Source organism: Planococcus citri, chromosome 5 (genome assembly GCF_950023065.1).
Source record: "Planococcus citri chromosome 5, ihPlaCitr1.1, whole genome shotgun sequence".
NCBI lineage: Eukaryota > Metazoa > Arthropoda > Insecta > Hemiptera > Pseudococcidae > Planococcus > Planococcus citri.
This window is the reverse complement of record NC_088681.1, coordinates 54,148,557-54,168,086: the sequence shown is the minus strand read 5'-3', so window position 1 is coordinate 54,168,086 and position 19,530 is coordinate 54,148,557. Positions and strand designations below refer to the sequence as shown.

The 19,530-nt window shown below is 33.9% G+C and overlaps 1 protein-coding gene across 3 annotated transcripts in view; it reads right to left on the bottom strand.

Moving 5' to 3' along the window:
- The window catches only part of Efa6 (Exchange factor for Arf 6), a 194,513-nt gene extending 177,553 nt beyond the window's left edge, over nucleotides 1–16,960 (bottom strand). For 2 of the 3 annotated variants that reach the window (XM_065366757.1, XM_065366759.1), the window contains exon 1: nucleotides 16,472–16,960. In XM_065366757.1, coding sequence (XP_065222829.1) covers nucleotides 16,472–16,612 — 141 coding nt within the window. In that variant the 5' untranslated portion in view covers nucleotides 16,613–16,960. The remainder of the gene's footprint in view (nucleotides 1–16,471) is intronic. The other variant, XM_065366758.1, reaches the window with a different exon arrangement.
- Between the last annotated feature and the right edge of the window lie 2,570 nt (nucleotides 16,961–19,530).

Here is a 19,530-nt window from a genome sequence, read left to right as displayed (position 1 = left end):
AAATTGTTTTTTGTTCTTTTTTCACGAAAGTTTTATTCTATAAAGGTGTTCTACATCCACTTCTCGTCGTCGCTATATCGCTTAGATAGAAAAACGTGTGAATTTTTTCTCAACGTGTATAATATTTCAAGGATTTTAATTTTTTTTCAATTTAAATACCTTTTTTTTTCATCGTCAAATGTTCCCTTTTTTCTTATATATAATTTTTTTTCGTACCTAATATCTTTCTTATTATTACTTTTTATAATTTTTCTAATAAATAAAAGGCTGAATGGCGAAAGGTCCGATAAAAAGGAAAGTCGAAATAACGGATGCGTGTTTTTGGCACTGATTTGAAATGTGGCATTTTCAAAATGGAAACTTTCGCCAATTGGAGAGCAAATTTTTTTTTTAAATGACAGTCGTGGAATATTTGAATCGTATGATTATGATTATGAGGGTGTTGAACGTAAGTAAGTACATTATTCCAGAATTTGGCACCAACGAAAGGAGTCGGGGGAGTCATTGAACGACAACTAAAGATGATTCGTTCGCAAAAGATTTAATTCGAGACGAAAAATCGATCACGAATGAATGAATTATAAATAAATTAAACCAGACGATAAAACATTAGAGCATAAAAACGTGACAATCAAATCAATCAACAAAAATTTGAGTCAATTCGTTCGCAAACGATTCACTCAGAACCGACGAATCCTTCAAGACCGACTGAATCATTTAAAAATTAAATCAAATAATACACCACTAGACAAAACTGAACGTTCATCAATCTATCAATGAAAGTTGTGCATGACTAGTTCGCGAACGATTTGCTCAAAACATGAAAAAATCGTTCACAAACGAATGAATCACTAAAAAAATCAAATTCGGTAAAGATGCCATGACGAAATTTATCCAATTTAAACCAATCGTCCAAAAACTGGGCTAAATTCGTTCGCGAATGATTTGCTCAAAAGTCCAAATCAACGAATCATTCGAGAACGACTCAGAAAGCGGAACATTTCACTTTCTCATATTCGTTGATACGAACTGATGATGATTCGTTCGTGAATAATTAACTGAGAGACGAACAAATCCTTTGTGAACGATTCGCTCAGAAATAAGGAATCGTTCATTCGTTCGAGAACGACTGAATCACTTGAAAATCAAATCAGACAGTACGACAACTAGATAAAATTAGACGTTCTTTAGTCCATCGATAAAAATTGCGAATGATTCGTTCGCGAACGATTTGCTCAGACGTGAAAAAAATCGTTCACGAACGAATGAATCACTAAAAAATCAAATTAGATAAAGATGACATGACAAAACTTGATACGCTCAAACCAGTCATCAAAAACCAAAGTCAATTCGTTCGCAAACGATTCACTTGAAATCAACAAATCATTCAAGAACGACTGAACCATTCTCTTGAGAACGAATGAATCATTTGCAAAATTAAAAATTAGAAAATTAAAATCGTGTCTTTGTCAAGTGCTTTCAATTCGTTCGCGAACGATTCGATCAAAATCAATGAATCATCCAAGAACGACTCAATCGCTACTATAAGCTCAAATCGAAATCCAGTATTGAAAGTACTAGATGAACGATTTGACATCACATCTAATATAATAATAAAAATTACAGTTGATTCGTTTGTGAACGATTCACCAAGAAACGACGAATCATTCGAGCACGACTGAATTACTCGGAGTTCAAATCGATTGGACTAACCCTTCAATATAACTTATAAATTCTGAATAATTCGTTCGCGAACGATTTGGTCAATACAGAAATAATCGTTCGCGAACGAATGAATCACCAAGTAACCAAATTTGATACAGATGAAACGACGAAATTTGACAGGTTGATAATAGTCGTCAAAAACTGATTCAATTCGTTCGCGAACGGTTTACTCGAACAAAATCAACAAATCGTTCTAAGATGACCGAATCGCCACTAAACAACTCAATAATATGATTCGTTCGTGAATGATTCACTGAATAGCGAAAGTCGTTTGAGAACGAATGAATCACTGATTAATGAAATGAAACCAGCTGAAAGATTCGACAATAAAATTTTGACATAACAAAAATCAATAAAATTCGAGTTGATTCGTTCTTGAACGATTCGCTCAAAAACGACGAGTCATTCAAGAACGACTGAATCACTTGAAAATCAACTCAAATAATACATTACTAGACAAAACAAGGCGATCTCCAATCCATCAATTGAAGCTGTGAATGATTCGTTCGCGAACGATTCGCTCAAATGAGAACAAAAATCGTTCACGAACGAATGAATCACTGTAAAAATTAAAGTCGAAAAAGATGAAGATGATATCACGAAACTTGACAGTTTTAACGTTCAAGTCGTCAAGGTCAATTAAAAGTGTGCTCAATTCGTTCGCGAACGATTTGTTCAAAATCAACAATTCATTCTATAACGACTGAATCGTTCGTTCGGGAACGAAAGAATTAATGTAAAATTAAATCGAAAGACATCGCTTCGAAACTTTGGTCAAGTTTATGTAAAATGATCCCACACGTATATTTTCAAGACCACTGAATGTAGTTTTTCCCAGTTTTTTGTCCATTTTTAATACACCAGAGCTGCAAAGACTTTTTTATTGAAAATCTTATGATTTTCAAAATTGAAAGTACCAAAAGTAGCATTATTTTTTTTTTCGAATTCTAAACCACAGATTCTAGCTCAACAAACAATCGAAGGTCTGACATATTCGGCTCGTTCAATTCATTTTTGGCAATCTCAAAAACTTCATTCCATTTAGGGAGCAATAAGGAGTGTAGCAAATTATTAACCAAAATTAGCCACATTCTCCACTTCAAATCGTCTACTCGCTGAGACGAGAAAACCATTTTGAAAAAAAAATCACCAGAAGATCAGATTAATACATAGAAACATTATTCAACATCAGCATCAGCATCAGCCACACAAACAGTAAACACCTATAATACAATGCGACTAAATACATGCTACGATTACCTTAAGTATACACTTAAGGTGTGCGCGCAGTTATCGCCTTAAATAGGTAGAAAATTACGTCTCAAGGATGCGGCTATTATTTTAGACGCCAAAAGTTGAAACTAAAAATATCGCCTACGAGTGATTTTGTGTAGCATATGGAGGAAGAGAAGTCGATGGCAGGCAGAAAGGGGAAAAGATGAATGCACGATGATTCCTCTTCTCCTCCTATACAGTACTTTCAAGTCTGGTGCTCGTATTATAATGTACTGTACTTGGTAGTACAAACAATTATCCGTCTTATACGATGTACCTCTCTCTGCTCTCTTCCTCCGCTGCAATTTGACGTTTAGTAATTATGTACAAATGGTTTCTAATTACTTATGGCTGGCTATACGTGTATGCGTGTACTTTGTATTGTCTACCGTCTACTACTGGAGGTTTTGATGCGACAATACGTATAACGTATCGTAAGGTAACCGTAAGCGAATGTGCATAATGCATAGAATGCGATGAGCGTTTATATTATTGAAACTATTCCAACTATTTTCACGTTATAAAGTACCAATACACGTTGTATGTGGTGTATTTGTATAAGGTACTCTCACCGTACGAGTTCGAGTCTCCAAGTTTTCACCAAAGAGATGATGATTTTATTACACGGAATTAAAAACGTTTAAGTATGTGGAAGTGTTCCGTATCTTTCTGAATAAAAACGTATCGTCAACAGTTTAATCATTTGTATGCCCAATGAAGCGGTCTTCATCAAAAGGAGAACTCTACATTAAGTTATTGTAATGGCTATAATTAAAGAAAAAGACACGTTTATTGAAATGTCGCTCAGTTTATTGAGCAATGAATAAAAAAATTGAGCTATGTTGAGAATTGAGTTAACTCCCCTCCTCCTCCTCTCTTTCAATTCATGAAAGATTAACAAAAAAAATATACTTTCACGAAGAGCATCTTGAGCTCACACTCTCGAACGTGAATGTGACTCCGAAAAATAAAAAGAGCACGTCCAAAGCCTCGAACTAAAATTCATAACATTGAAACGATCATGTCGATTATATTGATTTGATTTTCAAAACCTTAAGTTATGAATTATGATTTTAGCAAAATCTCTTCGTAATCTCTACTCGGATATTCCTCTCTCTTTTTCCCCTGAGATTATCGATCAAAATTCTTTCTTTTAAAAATATCATCAATTTTAAAAAAGCTAAAAATTGATACTCGGAACGAAAATATTGAAAATTTGCACTGTAATTTTTGCAAACAGTCCGAGACAAAATTTCAGAGCACTTAAAAAATTATCTTGCATAATTTAAAATCTCGAAACGTAAATACGAATACTTGATAGCGAATTTCGAAATCGTAAGCAAAATTCTGAATAACAAGTCACAGCATGATCCAAAGATAAGAAATTCGATATCCGATCTGTCGCAAAGAATTAGAAGCACGTGAACAGAGAACTCGTCCATTACTTTTGTCAAGGACGATACTATAAAATAAGATAAAACTGCAGAATGCAAAAAATATCAAAATGATACTTGTTATTCGTCATAAAATGAAGATAAGATATTGCCCAGAATTACCCACGAAGTAATATTCTCTTGGTAATGAAAAATTTTAAAATCGATAAATTACGCGGATATTCTATGAAATTACAGCGATAACGTAATGGAAATTTAACACTAACGTAACACAAACTTCAAAAATTGTACAGAAAACTGACTGTAAAAAAAGTCTGACAAAATCTAAGCACTTCGAGTCAATATTCGATCTTATCACCCCCCCCCCCTCGTTCCATGACAAGAGCTCGATATTACAATATTTCAAACTTCAGAAAAAAAATGAAAATAATAAATGGTGACTCTATCCAGATTGAGAATTCGAAATTTCAACATTTTGAATTTTAAAAAAATGTACGCGACAATCAAGGATACTTTTGGAGCATTTTTCTCAAGTAAGACAACCTGACCCCCCCCCCTCCCTCCCTCCTAACGTCTACCGCAAGAGCTCGAAATTCCAACATTTTGAAATTGAAAAAAAAGTGGATATGACATGGCAATGGATATTTTGATATAGTTTTTTTCAATCACTTCCCTTCGTACAATTTTTATATGAAAATACATAAGCATTTTAGCAACCAAAAAATTTGAAAAATAACCAAGAACCGACCAAAAAATTTACAAAACGTGATCAAAACGCTTTCACGTAGAAAAAAAATTTGAAAAAAAAACAGAAAAAATAAAAACAAAATATTTTAATCAAAATTTAATACCTAATGAAATTTAATCGAGACTTTGGCCACTTCAGTAAAATACCAAGTAGACTTTTTCGTAATTACTAACATTATTTACGCAAGTGATATTTTTTTACAATTTTTGTAAAAAAGAGTAAGACTATTTCACAACTTTTTGACGAAAAAAAAAAAAAAAAAAATAGTGAGAATCTTAAATCAACGTCTGACCAAAAAGCGAGACTTTTGGGCAATTTCGGGAGAAAATGTAGCAGTTTTTAGCCAAAAATGAGATCTCGTGACAATTTTGAAACATAGCAAGGCTTTTAAGAGTAAGAACATTCTGACATTTTCGACCAAAAAAAGATGTTTTAGATTTTTGGCGAGAAAGTGAATATTTTGCGGGAAAAAAAGAAATTTTGTCAATTGTAGCAAAAAAGCACATCTTTTTGGCAATTATTGGCAAAAAAGTAAAGGTGCTCACTTTTTCGCAACTTTCGTCGAAAAAATAAGACTTTATCACAACTTTTTTGCAAAATAGCAAGATGAGCCCATTTTTGGCATTCTTTTCCACAAAAAAATCTACAACATTTAACAATTTTCAAGGTTTGAAAACATTGAATTTTTGAAATTGAAAAAAAAAAGTAGTAACTTTTGTAATTTGGTTACAAGCTCTGATGGGAAGCAAAATTGTAGAAAATAAATATTTCATGCATCCTTTATTATGCGAAGCTATATGATAGTTTGAAGTTTTCTTTTGTCAATTTTCCCCCATCAATGTGAAAAAAAATTCGGAAAAAATCATGTCCAAGATGTCTAACAAAAGCTTTTAAATGAAGAAGTAGAACTTTTGGTAGGACATTTTTCAAACACTTCACGACATCGTGGTGGGGGGAGGGGGACGAGAGGTCAACATATTTTACAATTCAATTATTCGTTTTTTAAAACGTCTTTGGGAATTCTCAGGTTTTGGGGGGGAGGTTGTTGGGGGGGGGGTGTGTCAAAGCGCACTTTTTTCACAACTTTTTCTAGCAGCAGTGCAGCATCCCCTTCCTCCGCAATTTTTCAACGAAAAAATTCAGGTTTTTCGATTGAGTATACATTTTTTTCCTTTTCTTTCAATCCAATAAAAGAAAACCACATCCTCAATTCAAAATTTGGTGATCTAAAATCATGAATTCCCATATTTTTTTGTTTTTCCTTGTTTTTTTCGAGCTAGTTTTCAGTTTTTGATCATTGAAAATTAAATTCAAAAAGAGAAGAGAACGTTTCACTTCCGACTGAAGCAAAAGAGCAATTTTTTTGGAAAAGTTTTTTTTTTTTTTTTTTTTTTTTTTTATTTATTAAGAGCCATTTACAGCAACTTAGGCTAGGGGCCCTATCAAACTTTTGAAAATTTACAATTTGCGAGGTACTAAAATAATAATTTTCAACGTAAGAAGTTTCAACGCAAAATTTTCGTGCTTCTGGATGGTTTAAAAAATGAAATTTTGTATACTTTGATTTGTGGTGCAGCGTGAAATTTTGCACTTTTTCGCGCCATTTTCAGGCGATTTCTGGTAACAGTTTAAACTTTTTGGCAACTTCAGCTACTTGAGGAGACCTCGTAGACATCCTTAAGTTTTTAAACGTTGAAAAAAAATTAATTACTGTTCTTCAAAAGTAACTTACAACAGAGGAAAGAGAGCAAAGGAATCCGTTTCTGCCAAAGTGAAAGGAGGCCAAAAAAATTTTCCATTTGAAAATTTACGTACCTACTTTTCCATCTGGCTAAAGACTATTTTTACACATTTTTTTTCCCATCAGTCAGGTGGGGAAAACAACAAAATATTTTCAAAATTCCATAAAAAAGGGAAATGAATTAAAATTTTAAAATCTGATTGAAAAAAAGCAGGACTTTTTTACTTTTAACACTCAAGAGACATGTATTTGTAGATGTTTCCCGCCAAAAACGCGTTTTACAGTTATATCGGTCAAGGGGGGGTGGGATAGGAGCAGGGATAAGGCCCGGCCCAGGACCAGGAGCCGAAACCCGAAAAAGCCCCGATTATTTCCTTGAAACCCGAATGTCCAAGCCCCAAAACCTTAAAAACAGTAAACCTACAAAGCCCGAACCCCTTTCCTCTGAAAACCAAGCCCAGAACGTGAGCCCTGAAACCCAAACTGTGACCAGGGCTTTTTGGGGCTTTTCAGAGCTTGTGCAAATTTTGTAAATTACTATTGTAATTACCGTTCTGTGCATCTCAAAACTTCAAAAGTTGAAAAATATGATTTTCAAAAAAAAAATTTACAACTTCAGCAAAAAGTTTAATATTTTAAGGGATTTTTGGTACATTATTTATAATATTCTGTAGGTAGTTCATTGTTCTTTGAAAAATGATACACAAAAAATTTGGACAATAATTAAAAATTCCAAAAAATTTAATTCTGATTTTTAAAAAAAACTGTTCCATTCAAATATTTTTAAAAAAGCAATCGGAATCTGCCCTTAAAATATTTTTAGTTTTTTTTTTCAACAGAAAATCAAATCAGATTCGGATTTCACTTTATTCTTCATTAGAATTGCAATTGAGGGGCTTCATGGAAAAGGGGCCTTACTCATTTTTTTTCACTGATTAGTGATTTTTATAAGTTCAAATGGAGTTGAAAAATGTTTCTACTAGCTAACATTTTCCAATTCGTTTTTTTTTTTTTTTTCATGGAAGAACAGTTCAATATCACTGAATATGGACAACATGGTGAAATTAATTTTTAAAATTTTTTTTCAATATATATTCAAAATTGTAAACGAAAAAAAAAATAAAAAAATCACCAAGGCCCTTTTTCATGGAATTCTTCTATTTCGAGCTCGGCCCCGGAAAGCCCTGAATACTTTATTCAAGCCCTGAACACTGAGCCCTGAAACCCAAACCCAAAGTTTCCTGGGCCCCAATCCAAGCCCAAGACCTAATAAATCTATGATTAAAAGCCCACGCCCCGAAACCCGGAACCTGAAAAAAAATTGTTCGGGGCCTCATCCCTGGGTAGGAGGCTAGGAGCAGAATTTCAGCTGGAAATTTTTTGGAGATACCCAGCGAAAATTCACTATAGTTTCTCAAATCTGGGATTGGGGTAATTTCACCTATTTCATCTCAAAATATCCTTTGTTGGAGTAATTCATAAAAAAAAATAATGTAGATTATAACGATAAATTTTTTTTGAAAAATACTATCATCTAATTTTTGTATATTCTCAAACGTATAGCACTTTTCCCCAAACGATAGGTATATAAAACTCGTCTCGCAAACGGATTGTAACAAACCAAGCGAGTAAAATTGAATCGAAATGCTAATTGCAACTACTCGTAATGGAATTTCGAACCGACATCGGCCTATTCCGACGCGAATTTTTCTAATCTAATTATACCTAACGTACTTTTCCAGAAACCCTCCGCTCTTTTTTCCTGCCTTCATTTATACGAACAATTCGATCGAATTTTTTCGTTTTTTTTTCTTTTAGCCTCGTGATACGTCCCACTGTTCATATGAGCGAAGGTATTCTGTGCTCGTGTTGTGTATAAGTATTCTGGTATTGTGTAGAACGCGTTATGTACGTATTATGGCGACGGCGACGACGACGACGTCGACGAAAGGTTCATTCCCATGGGAAATTGATGACGAAACGATGTTTACGTCAGAATAGTAGGCTATAACTAATGCTTTCAGTGTAAAAGTTGACCCCCGTCAATGCCTATCAAAAAGTCTTGACCAAGTTCGCTGAACTGATGGTAATGCATATGCTCGGTGCTCGACTGCCTGCTCGTACTGAACAGTACATTATCCCAGATAATAAACCAATTAGGTAAAACAGAGCGCGCAGAAAACGTAAGGTAAACAGACAGACAGCCAGCCAGCAAATTTGCCAAAACTTTGGATACATTTTAACGTCCGTCCTGTGCTTGTCTCTTGTCTCTCGTAATATCTACTGTCGACTTTGTATAGCTATTTAGTTGATAAAATCAACAATTAACCCGTTTTGCTGGTCAATTTCACCGAGCGTTAATTTTTTTTCTCCTTCGTTTGTCTTCATCTCGTGAAACGTCGTCGTTGTTCAGCGATATTTCATCGTCTCGTTATCGAATCGTAGTTTGTACATCAGTAACGGTATCTTGTGGGTTTCGTTCTATGAGGAAAACGTCGTTCTCGGTCCACGCGACATGCAGCCTCGACCAACTATTTATCAAAAGCTTTTTGATATTTTTATCGAACAATTGGAACGATTGACAGGTCGTACAATCGAGTCCGGTGATTTGTTTAATACTCAGGAAATTTCCGATAATGTAGAACGACGAGGGATGCGAAAATCTGACGGCTGAGCTGCCCACTCTGCCCACTGTCCAGCCAGCCTGCGCTGTCAATACGTATAACGAGATAAATTACATATAGTACCAATTTGTTGCCTCGTACATATACGAGCTTTTGTAATCGCCCTAACCGAGAGACCCAAACGTATTGAATTTTTTTCCCAACAATCTTTTTTTATTTTGGAAAATAAATCATGCTTGTTGTGGCCCATTTTAATAGACCGATGGAGCCGTGATACGTGAAGTATTGCTCCACATATTGTACTACCACTACTACCTATATTTGATGCTCTATTCTGTGGCGAGCTGATTTGGTTTTTGGAGGAAGGGGGAAGGAGAGGGTGCATATTTTGTAAACAAGTTTTTTTTTCTGTTCGAGTATAATGTAATATTATGTAGACGAACGTGTAATCAATTTGAAGAGAAAAATTTGTTTTATGGAGAATTTCAGCTTTCAGGTTTAGATTCTTTCGATACGTTTCATTGTTCTCTTGTTCTTTCCCTGGGGGGGGGGGGTGAGGAATTAGATGGGTTAAATAGACCTAGTGCAGCATTTGGAACGCCTTATTTTTGACATGCTGGACAACAATATCACTAATGATTCCGAACTGGAAAACACCAATTTTGAAAAAATACAAAATATAGTAAGCATTCGTTTACTTAAGTGGGTCACTAACAAAGACCAATCGTGAGCATAGGTACATCACGTTGAGGTTACTCAATTTGGACAGATTTTTTGGGGGGGGCTGGGATTTCTGAAAAATTTCTGGAGGCTCCAAAGAGACTTAAAACCATCTGCAATCGACTCGAAATGTTAATAATAATAAATAAAGTATAAACAGAATTTCAACTTTTTTCGTTAAGCTGTAGGAAAACAGTGATTTTTGAAATTTTCAGTTGAGAAATTTAGTCGAATAAATTCGGTTCAGAGCTGTAAAAACAATTTTTTTTGCTTTTGATTTTAAATTTGTTTTTAGGTTTTTTGCAACTTGGTTTATATTCCTTTTTTTTAAAAGTTCTGTCGTCGTTTTTGTTTTTATTTTCAGGTTTCTACGTTTCCAGTTTCCATTGTTGAGTTTTTTCAGGTTTTCGGTTTAGTTTTTGTTTTTGAGACCTGGCCATTTTTCGTTTGGTTTTGGTTTTGATTTTTAGAGTTTTCCGTTTTCGGGTTCCCAAATTTCAATTTTGAAATTTTCAGTTTTTTGTTTTCGATTTCGTTTTTAGAATTTTCTGTATTCATTTCGAAGTTGGGTGAATGATATTTTTTCAATTTTTGTTACTACTTTGTGTCATTATTTCCTCGTATCCTTTTTTTTTTATTTTTAGGCTACAAATTTTTAATTTTGGTTCTAAATTTTATATTGGAAATATTTTTTTGTTTTTGGTTTTAGATTTATTTTTAGTTTTTTGGTTTTGATTTTCATTTTTGTTTCTTCATGTTCGATTACTTTTTGTCTTAGTTATTCAATTTTTCATTTTGAGAATTCTTTGTTTTCATTTCGAGGTTGTGAAAATAGTCTTTTTTATAAATTTTCGTTTTAGGACCTTTTGATATTCAAATCTCCATTTAAATTCCATGTTTTTTTGGGGGAGCGGGGAAGGGGGTGTTCCAGTTCCCCATTTGGTTTTCAAAGCTTTGCGTTTTCGTTTTTGAGTTTCGATTTTGTTCACAAAAACTTTCGTTTCTGGTTTTCAAGAATTTATTATTGTTTTTCAATTCATAATATATTCTTTGTTTTCGTTTCTTGGTTTGTTTTTTCATGATCGATTTCGTTTTTAGAATTTTTTGCTTTCGTTTTCGAAATTTATCATTTTCATTTCGCTGTAAGGAAAACTATATTATTTGGAATTTCATTTTTAGGTCTTTAGATTTTCAGTATTAGGATAGACACTTTTTTTTTTTTTTTTAGTTTTCGGCTTCATTTTCTTTACATCTTTGTGCAGGATTTTCAATTTTATTTTCAGAGACTTCTCTTCATAATTTTTTGTTTTTTTTTTCTTAAATTTGAGTTTTTTGTTTCTATTTTGCGAGGTTTTGATTTTCACTTCTTGTTTCCAGTTTCCCTTTTTGGATTTTAATTGTTTTTCGATTTTTTCTTTTTCAAACATTGAATTCTATTTTTTTAATTTTTCAATTCCATTTCTGTGCTGCAGGTAGGGCTCAATTTTTGCAACAAAAAAAACGTACCTTTGGTAATCAAAAAGATCACCAAAATTTTTTTAAAAAACTCTTCCGTTAAATTTACTTTGAAGAAAATTACGAAACGAAACGTTCCATTTGAAGTCTCATTATACGAAACTCAATCGAAACGTTGACAATTTTAGCGAAAAGCAGGACTTTTTGACATGAATTGTTGGCACAAAAGTCACACCATTTCACAATTTTTTTGCAAAGCCACGAGACTTTTTGACTATTTGAAGAAAAGTCAAACTTTTAGAAATTTTTTTGCAGAAATGAGAAAATTGAAAATTTTTCTGGCAACTTTGAAGCAAAAGCTGAAATTTTACGGAAATTTTGAAAATATGGCGAGACTTCTCAATATTTATGGCTGAACGCAAGACTGTGACAATTTTAGAAAAAAGATATAAATGGCTTCTCAGCAACTTTTTACCAATTAACAGCAAAAAAAAATTAGACATCGGCAATTTATGGAAGAAAATGAAAATTTTTCGCAATGTTAAGTAAAAAAGTAAGACTTTATGGCAATTCAGTGACAAAAACAATTTTTTCTAATTTTTGGCAATATGCTGGACTTATTGGCAAATGTTGGCCAGAAAAAGTGACGTTTTACTGCAATCATTTTTGTCGAATTTCAGGATTTTTTGTAAACGACGACATTTTTAAATAGTTTCTGGAAAAAAAATGCAAATTTTTTGGAATTTTTCGCCAAATAGACGACAATTTTAAGCAATTTTTGGCAAAACGCAATTTTTTGGCAGTTTTTGACATGCGATTTTTGGCAGAAAACGAGAACTTTGAAAATTTGAATTTTTGAACATTTTTCCTGTAACCAGAATTTTAAAAAAGTAATCAAAATGTACTTTTCGTAACTTTTGGATACGATTTTAGCCTAAAATGAGCGATTTGCAAATTTTCAACTGCTCATAGATGAAGAATCCCTAAAATGATCCTGAATTTTGATAATCGCAATGGCCTAGGCCCAGATCGACGCAGAATCTCAAATACTAGATATGTTTCAGAACTGGACCATTTTTCGCAAAATATGTTAGGTAGTGGGGTGGAGAAGCTAGAGCGAAAAAAACCATGATTTTTTCGAAAATATCTCCCTTTCTGAGTCACTAAGAGACATCTTCGAAGCAAAAAATTGTTCCAGATGCCTTTTAGCTCAAAATAAAAATATCCACAATTAATTTGGTCGCAGGTCAAAATCCTTCAACTCTTTTTTCGCAATCTAGACTCAAATGCGAGCACTAAATTTCATAAATTCCCTGTTTTTGTAATGAAAATTACAAAATCTCTCATCAATTACTCAACTATTGCAGTATGGGACGAAATACCGAATTTTCTCCAGGAGGCTCCACAGCGGTGGCAGCCTAGATTTTGCCTGGGTGTAGCGAAACTGGGGTTGATTGAAAGAAAAAAGTGTCGATTTTTTCTGGGTGTAGCAAAAATTTTTGAGGTTCTTAAACTACTTAAACTGATTGAAAAAGAACAAAAAAGAGAGATTTTTCACTGTTTATTAACTTTTACCACAAAAATTGTGTCTGTGTAGGTAGCCATACTAGCGAAAAACGAGAAAACGAATAGTTATTCCTAAAAACTTGAGTTATAACAATGTAAAATTGGAGAATAATTTATTTATGGGTGTAGCGAATTTTTTCTGGGTGTAGCGAACTGTTTTTCTGGGTGTAGCGAACTGCTTCTGGGTGTAGCAGCTCGCTACACCCGCTATACAAAGGCTGCCACCGCTGAGGCTCCAAAACAACTGAAAATCCACCAGCAGTTGACTTCGTAGCGTATTAAAATTAGTTCGCAGAATGAATTTTGGCTTTCCAACTCCATTTGATAAAATTTTGGGAAATTTCAAGTTTCAAAAAATCTGGTGGAGACTCCAGTAATTTTCAAAACGTCGCTGGAGGCTCCAAAATGGCTTGAAATCCACTAGCAGTCGACTTCGTAGCGTATTGAAATTAGTTCGCAGAATGAATTTCGGCTTTCCATCTCCATCTAATGAAATTTTAGGGAAATTTCAAGTTTCAAAAATGTACTGGAGACTCCAGTAATTTTCAAAAAGTCGCTGGAGGCTCCAAAACGACTTGAAATCCACCTGCAGTTAACTTCGTAGCGTATTGAAATTAGTTTGCAGAATGAATTTTGGCTTTCCATTTCCATTTGATGAAATTTTAGGGAAATTTCAATTTTTCAAAAATCTACTGGAGGCTCCAGTAATTTTCAAAAAGTCGCTGGAGGCTGCAAAACGACTTAAAATCCACCTGCAGTTAACTTCTTAGTGTATTAAAATTAGTTTGCAGAATGAATGTCGGCTTTCCAACTCCATTTGATGAAATTTTGTGGGAATTTCGAGTTTCAAAAATCCGCTGGAGGCTCCAAAACTGCTCAAAACGGTTTGAAACAGTTTCCAATCGATTTGGCGTGTCGAAAATAGGATATATCCCAAATTTTAGCTTTCTAGGTCAATTTGATAAAATTTTGATTTTTTCCCTCGTTTTTGGCCAAAATTTGATTTTTTTAAAATTCACCAAAAATCGAAAAACGCACTTCGGCACTTGAAATTTTGACAGGTGATGAATTTTTGCCTGATCTTTCGATCTACGTTCGTATGATTTAAAAAATTTCGAGCAAGTCCTATGTTGGAACGCAAAATCTGTGATTTCGGCTGACCTGTCAATCAGAATGGCCGCCATTTTGTAAATACATAGAGCCACTTTGGGGGGGGGGTGGGGAGTGCAATAGATCCTTATGCGAGCACCCCGACTATTAATTGCAAAAAAAAAAACATCAATTTGTAACTGGAAATGTGGTGGGGTCATTTTCAAAATTTCAAAAACCTTTAGAAAAATTTTCAAAAATTAGGTACCATGTATTTGAACCATGAAGCTTTATTTACACGTCCATCGTCCAATTTCGAATCATTTGTCCGAAAACCCTCAAAAATCGAGCCAATAGTGTGAAAATCCTACATTTTGAGATCTCACTCCCCTGAAAAATGGCTATAAAATTATATTATCTTATCGCAGTAAATAAAAATCCGGATAAAAAATAGAGAAGTTCAACCACTGCAGTCTTTATCAATTATTGAAATGAAATTTCCACTTCTTCGATAAATATAAATGTATGTACTTTTTTTTCTTCAAACGATCGCTTCAAATTTATATATCAAATAATGAGATAACTAATCATGACCAAACACAATCACAAAGTTGTTATTCTTCCAACAATTAGTTCATCGAAATTCAAACAATCGATATTTACGTATTTTCGGTATTTTCTTCAAATTATACGTATAGTTCACGTCACGATGATAATTTACTCAGTTATTACTCTTATTATCAAACAGTTTCTTGGTCGGTTGCAACTCGAGATAAACTTCGTTATCATCACCACACCTAACTAATCAATTACCTACACTAAAAATGAGGTAAATAATACACCATTCTAACCTAATATCCACATCCACCTCTCAAACCATCACACACTCGTCATTTCATCGAATCAGCATCAAAAATGGAAAAATTACCACAACGACCGACTCGATACCTGTGATAAAAATTACAGCATGAATCATCTGGTTCGTACTGCACAATAGCAAATTACTCGTACGACCACACGAGTCACCGCTGATAAAACTTTTCTAGACAATAAAAAACTGATATCGGAATCAATTCGAAGAGTAAAAATTACAATGGACGGGTTTCTATATAAAAACTTGGCGAAGCTTTTATCGGATTAATAGTACCTATAGGTATATGTTGGCACGTTCTTTCGACAGCAATTAATCTTATCCTAGAATGTCGGTGGATTTCTTAGTCGACAAGGACACGCAAACTCTCCTCTGCTCGAGTATTTTTTAGCCAGCTTGATTCTTCTTCTTGAGAGAGAAAAGAAAAAATTCACCTCATTTGAAGTACAATCTCGTCCAAGTTAGTGAAAAATGAATCCTTCCGGAGGAAAAAATTACTCTGGGGAAAGATGGTACGAGTACAATTTTTCTACGAAGGATCACGTCCAGTGAGTGAATTAATCATAGATCGAGAGCACATTTTTAGACTGGTTAGACGAAGAAGACGACATTTGATAATAAATTTGTTCCGGTAACGACGAACATTATTGGTGAAACAAGTTGTTGAATTTTTCATCTCACATATACGATGAGATGAGATTACAGAGTACAGACAGAGCAACGACGACGAGCACAATCGAGCTGTTTCCAAATACCACCTCCGCATTCGGCAATTAATCAGTTTTATCGACTGGATGTAGATACATAAACATTGTCGAGTTTCGCTGCCTCTTCGCTCTTCTTTTCCTCTGATATTGTAAACGATACGTACGATTCGCCAGACGAAAGTTTTGAAAGAAATTTCGCTTTTTAATTTGTTTACACGACGCAGACAAACGACGATATAAAGTTGATATTTAGTTAAAAACGAGTTTTTATCTCGTAACGATGTCGACAGATTATTGTACGAGTTGTAAACGTTCTTCAACATCGAACTCCTAACAATGAGTTTGGAGGAGAGAAAAAAAACGCCTTGACTGAGAACCCACACACGAATTCGAGTATAGCGAAATTGAACATGAACTTGCTTCGTATTTACGTCCGTCATCGTTTCCTTTTTCCTTCGCCAACACGATTAAATAATGAAATAATCAGTTCACAAATACACAATACGAATATTAATACTCTACAAAAGTAATAAAAATAACATCTTGGAGCACTCACTTTGCCACATTCAGCTGCTGGAGAATTTTCTTCGATATCATAGATGACCGGAGGGAAACCTGGTTTATCCAACAACGAGAACCCCAATCCGGCCGTTGGATCGTCTCGTCGGTTCAACACCACAATCAATTCTTCACTCATTATACTCTCTATTTATTAAACTAATGTCTGCGAGGGAAAAAAACAATTACCTAAACGAAATAATACGACGAATACGAAACCCAGCGTTCGATACACGAGAGATTACAACGATACTTGCGATTTTCGACCATTTCCCACGTAATTTTATATGACTCATTTGGATGATTTTACAGCAACTTTGATCGCGATTTTCATCAACGAAAACTTCACTAAATGAACTATGAATTTTCAAACTCGCGATAATTGAAATAAAAGCTACGACATTTTAAAAAAGATAAAAGTCCCAGGTGCAACGTCGAACTACGGCGGATAACTTGAACCGTTCAATGTAAACAAAATTTTCAACGAACGCAACGAGATGAAAATCTCACTGACGAAAGAAACAGTGCTGCCAACTTACCTAATGGTGAAAATGCGCGATGTCACAGATGATATATGCGCGGAACGGAATCGTGTGACGGTTTCAAGATGGAAATTTCGTTTTTTTAATCATTGGGGTTTTTTTCAAACGTATTAATCATCTTAAATGATTTGTTTCGAGGTTTCATTTATAATAAATTAATTAATTTAATCGTTTGCTGGTTTTATTCGTTGTTTTTTTTCTCAATCAAACAAGTTGTCCAGGTAAGTAGTTAAGGTCTATGATTTGTGTTTGCGCGGAAATCAGTGCTGCAGTTTTATAAAACCTAAAATTATTACTTTTTTCATTTTTATTTTATTTATTAAAAAATTATTATTTTGAGCAATTTCTTTCTAGGCGAGGCATCGAGTTGAGATCTAAATTAAGATCAAAATAAATGAACCATTATACGTATTCGATTTCTCATCAAAGCTGTTGATTAATACTTCAAGTTCGACACAAAATTAATTGCTGAATAGATGAATAGATAATCCGTGAAATTGATATCGTTTAGGTTTCAGGATCAAAACATAACCTTTTCATCATACTAACGAATTATTTGAAAAGATCAAACAACATTATCATATTCTCTTCCCAATTAAGGAAATTATTAAATTGAACCAATCAAATCGAACTTCACTTTATATTCATGTTCACCTATATACATTACAGACCATGGCCATTATTATCTAAGTATTTCTAAGAAAACAGAAGCAGACTCTATACAAAGGAATACGTAAGGATAAAGACCAAACCAAATACCTACTATATTTAAAACGACGCAGTACCTAAGTTTTCGTCAATAACATTCGCACAACAATATCGACTATCGTCGACATCTTCAAAAGATACCCGTTAATGACACATTTTAATAAGACGATAACGTCTTGAAATTAAATCCAAAGTTTTAATTTTCTGCACTAACGAGTCCTTTGATACTTACACGTAAAAGCAGGAAAAACTTAACCATGACCTTCACCGTTGCATCAACATTTCCAAGACACTCATTCGATAAAGAATTAATTAAAAGCAGCACCATTGCAAAAAGTTACCCAAAGAGGTAAAATGATAAATATCGCTGAAAGTAATCCGTTGAAAATTTCATTAGACCAATAAAAGTTTTATTCTTTTATTCCACCGTCGTCATCGGTATAGAGAGAATACGAATATAACGCGTAAAAACTTTTGAATTATTAAATACGCTCGACTGCTTGACGTTAGATTGTGTATAATTTTCGCAAAAATAAGACCGCGCGATTATGACGACGACGATGCTTCCATACAAGTATGAAATTTTAACTCAACTCTTGGTTTATTTCCGCGTTCGCTGATGTAATTGTAAGATGTCGATTACGACGATGTAGTAAGCTTTTTTGAGGAGGGGGAGCGAGCGAGTGGATAAACTAAAGACAGGAAAATATGTTTTTCATTTTTTGAATAGTGTCCTCGACACTTTAACACACATTCATAACTTGTAGAAAAATGTTGCATGAGAAAAGTCAGGATAAACGATTTTTTTTCTCTATACAATGGAAGAGAAAAGAGTTTCGAACTGGACAAAATTAGATCGAAAAAACATGCAAAAATTCATCGCAACCCAAGATTTGAGACGCTTAAGTGCATTTTTTGATTTTTGGTGAAGTTTTAAAAATCAAAATTTTACCAAATTAACCTACAAAGCTGAAGTCTAAATATACCCTATGAATCGATTGGAAACGGGCTTGAACTGTTTGAACGGTTCTGTAGTCTCTATCAGATTTTTGCAAGTCAAAACTGGCACAAAATTCTACCTACCAAAATGAAGGCACTCAAACAGTGATATGTAAAACGCGAGCAAAAAAAAATCACCAAAAAACCCAGAACCCTACCTACAAAATGAAATGCTCTGACTTTTAATTTCAAAACATTCAATTAGGTAGGTATATTTTGAAACGTTTTGATAAAAAAGCAAGACCTTGAAAATGTCAGTAAAAGGAAACACTTTTTACTAACTTTGGCGAAAAATCGAAACTTTTGGTCAATTTTTGCGAGAAAGAGAGACTTTTTGGAATTGTTTAAAACGACCATTTTCAACAATTTTGCTGTAAAGTGAGAATTTTAGTTTTAAAAATTCGAAGAAATTTTCACTTTTTTCCAACTCGAAGATGAGCAGGTTTTCCTTATTAATTGAACCACCAATTGCAAAATGATTTCTCAATTTTGATTTTATAACGCCCCAGGAATTACGTTCCAAAGTTTTCACACGAAAAATTGCTTGACAATTTTTCTAAAAAACTGTAGAATGTTGCGTTTATTTGAAACGCATATGCGAAGTAGGTACACAATGACGAGTAAACTAAATAAAATTGATATTTGCTCATTCGACGGTAGCGGAAAATTTTTCGTAAAATTCGAGTTTCCCAGCTGTCGCTTGTATAGCGATTTGTTTACTCTACGTAAAGCCTTATTCATCTAAGAAAATATTACACGAATATTGCTTTCGCAATGATTTCATTTTGCAAAACCACACTTCGAACGA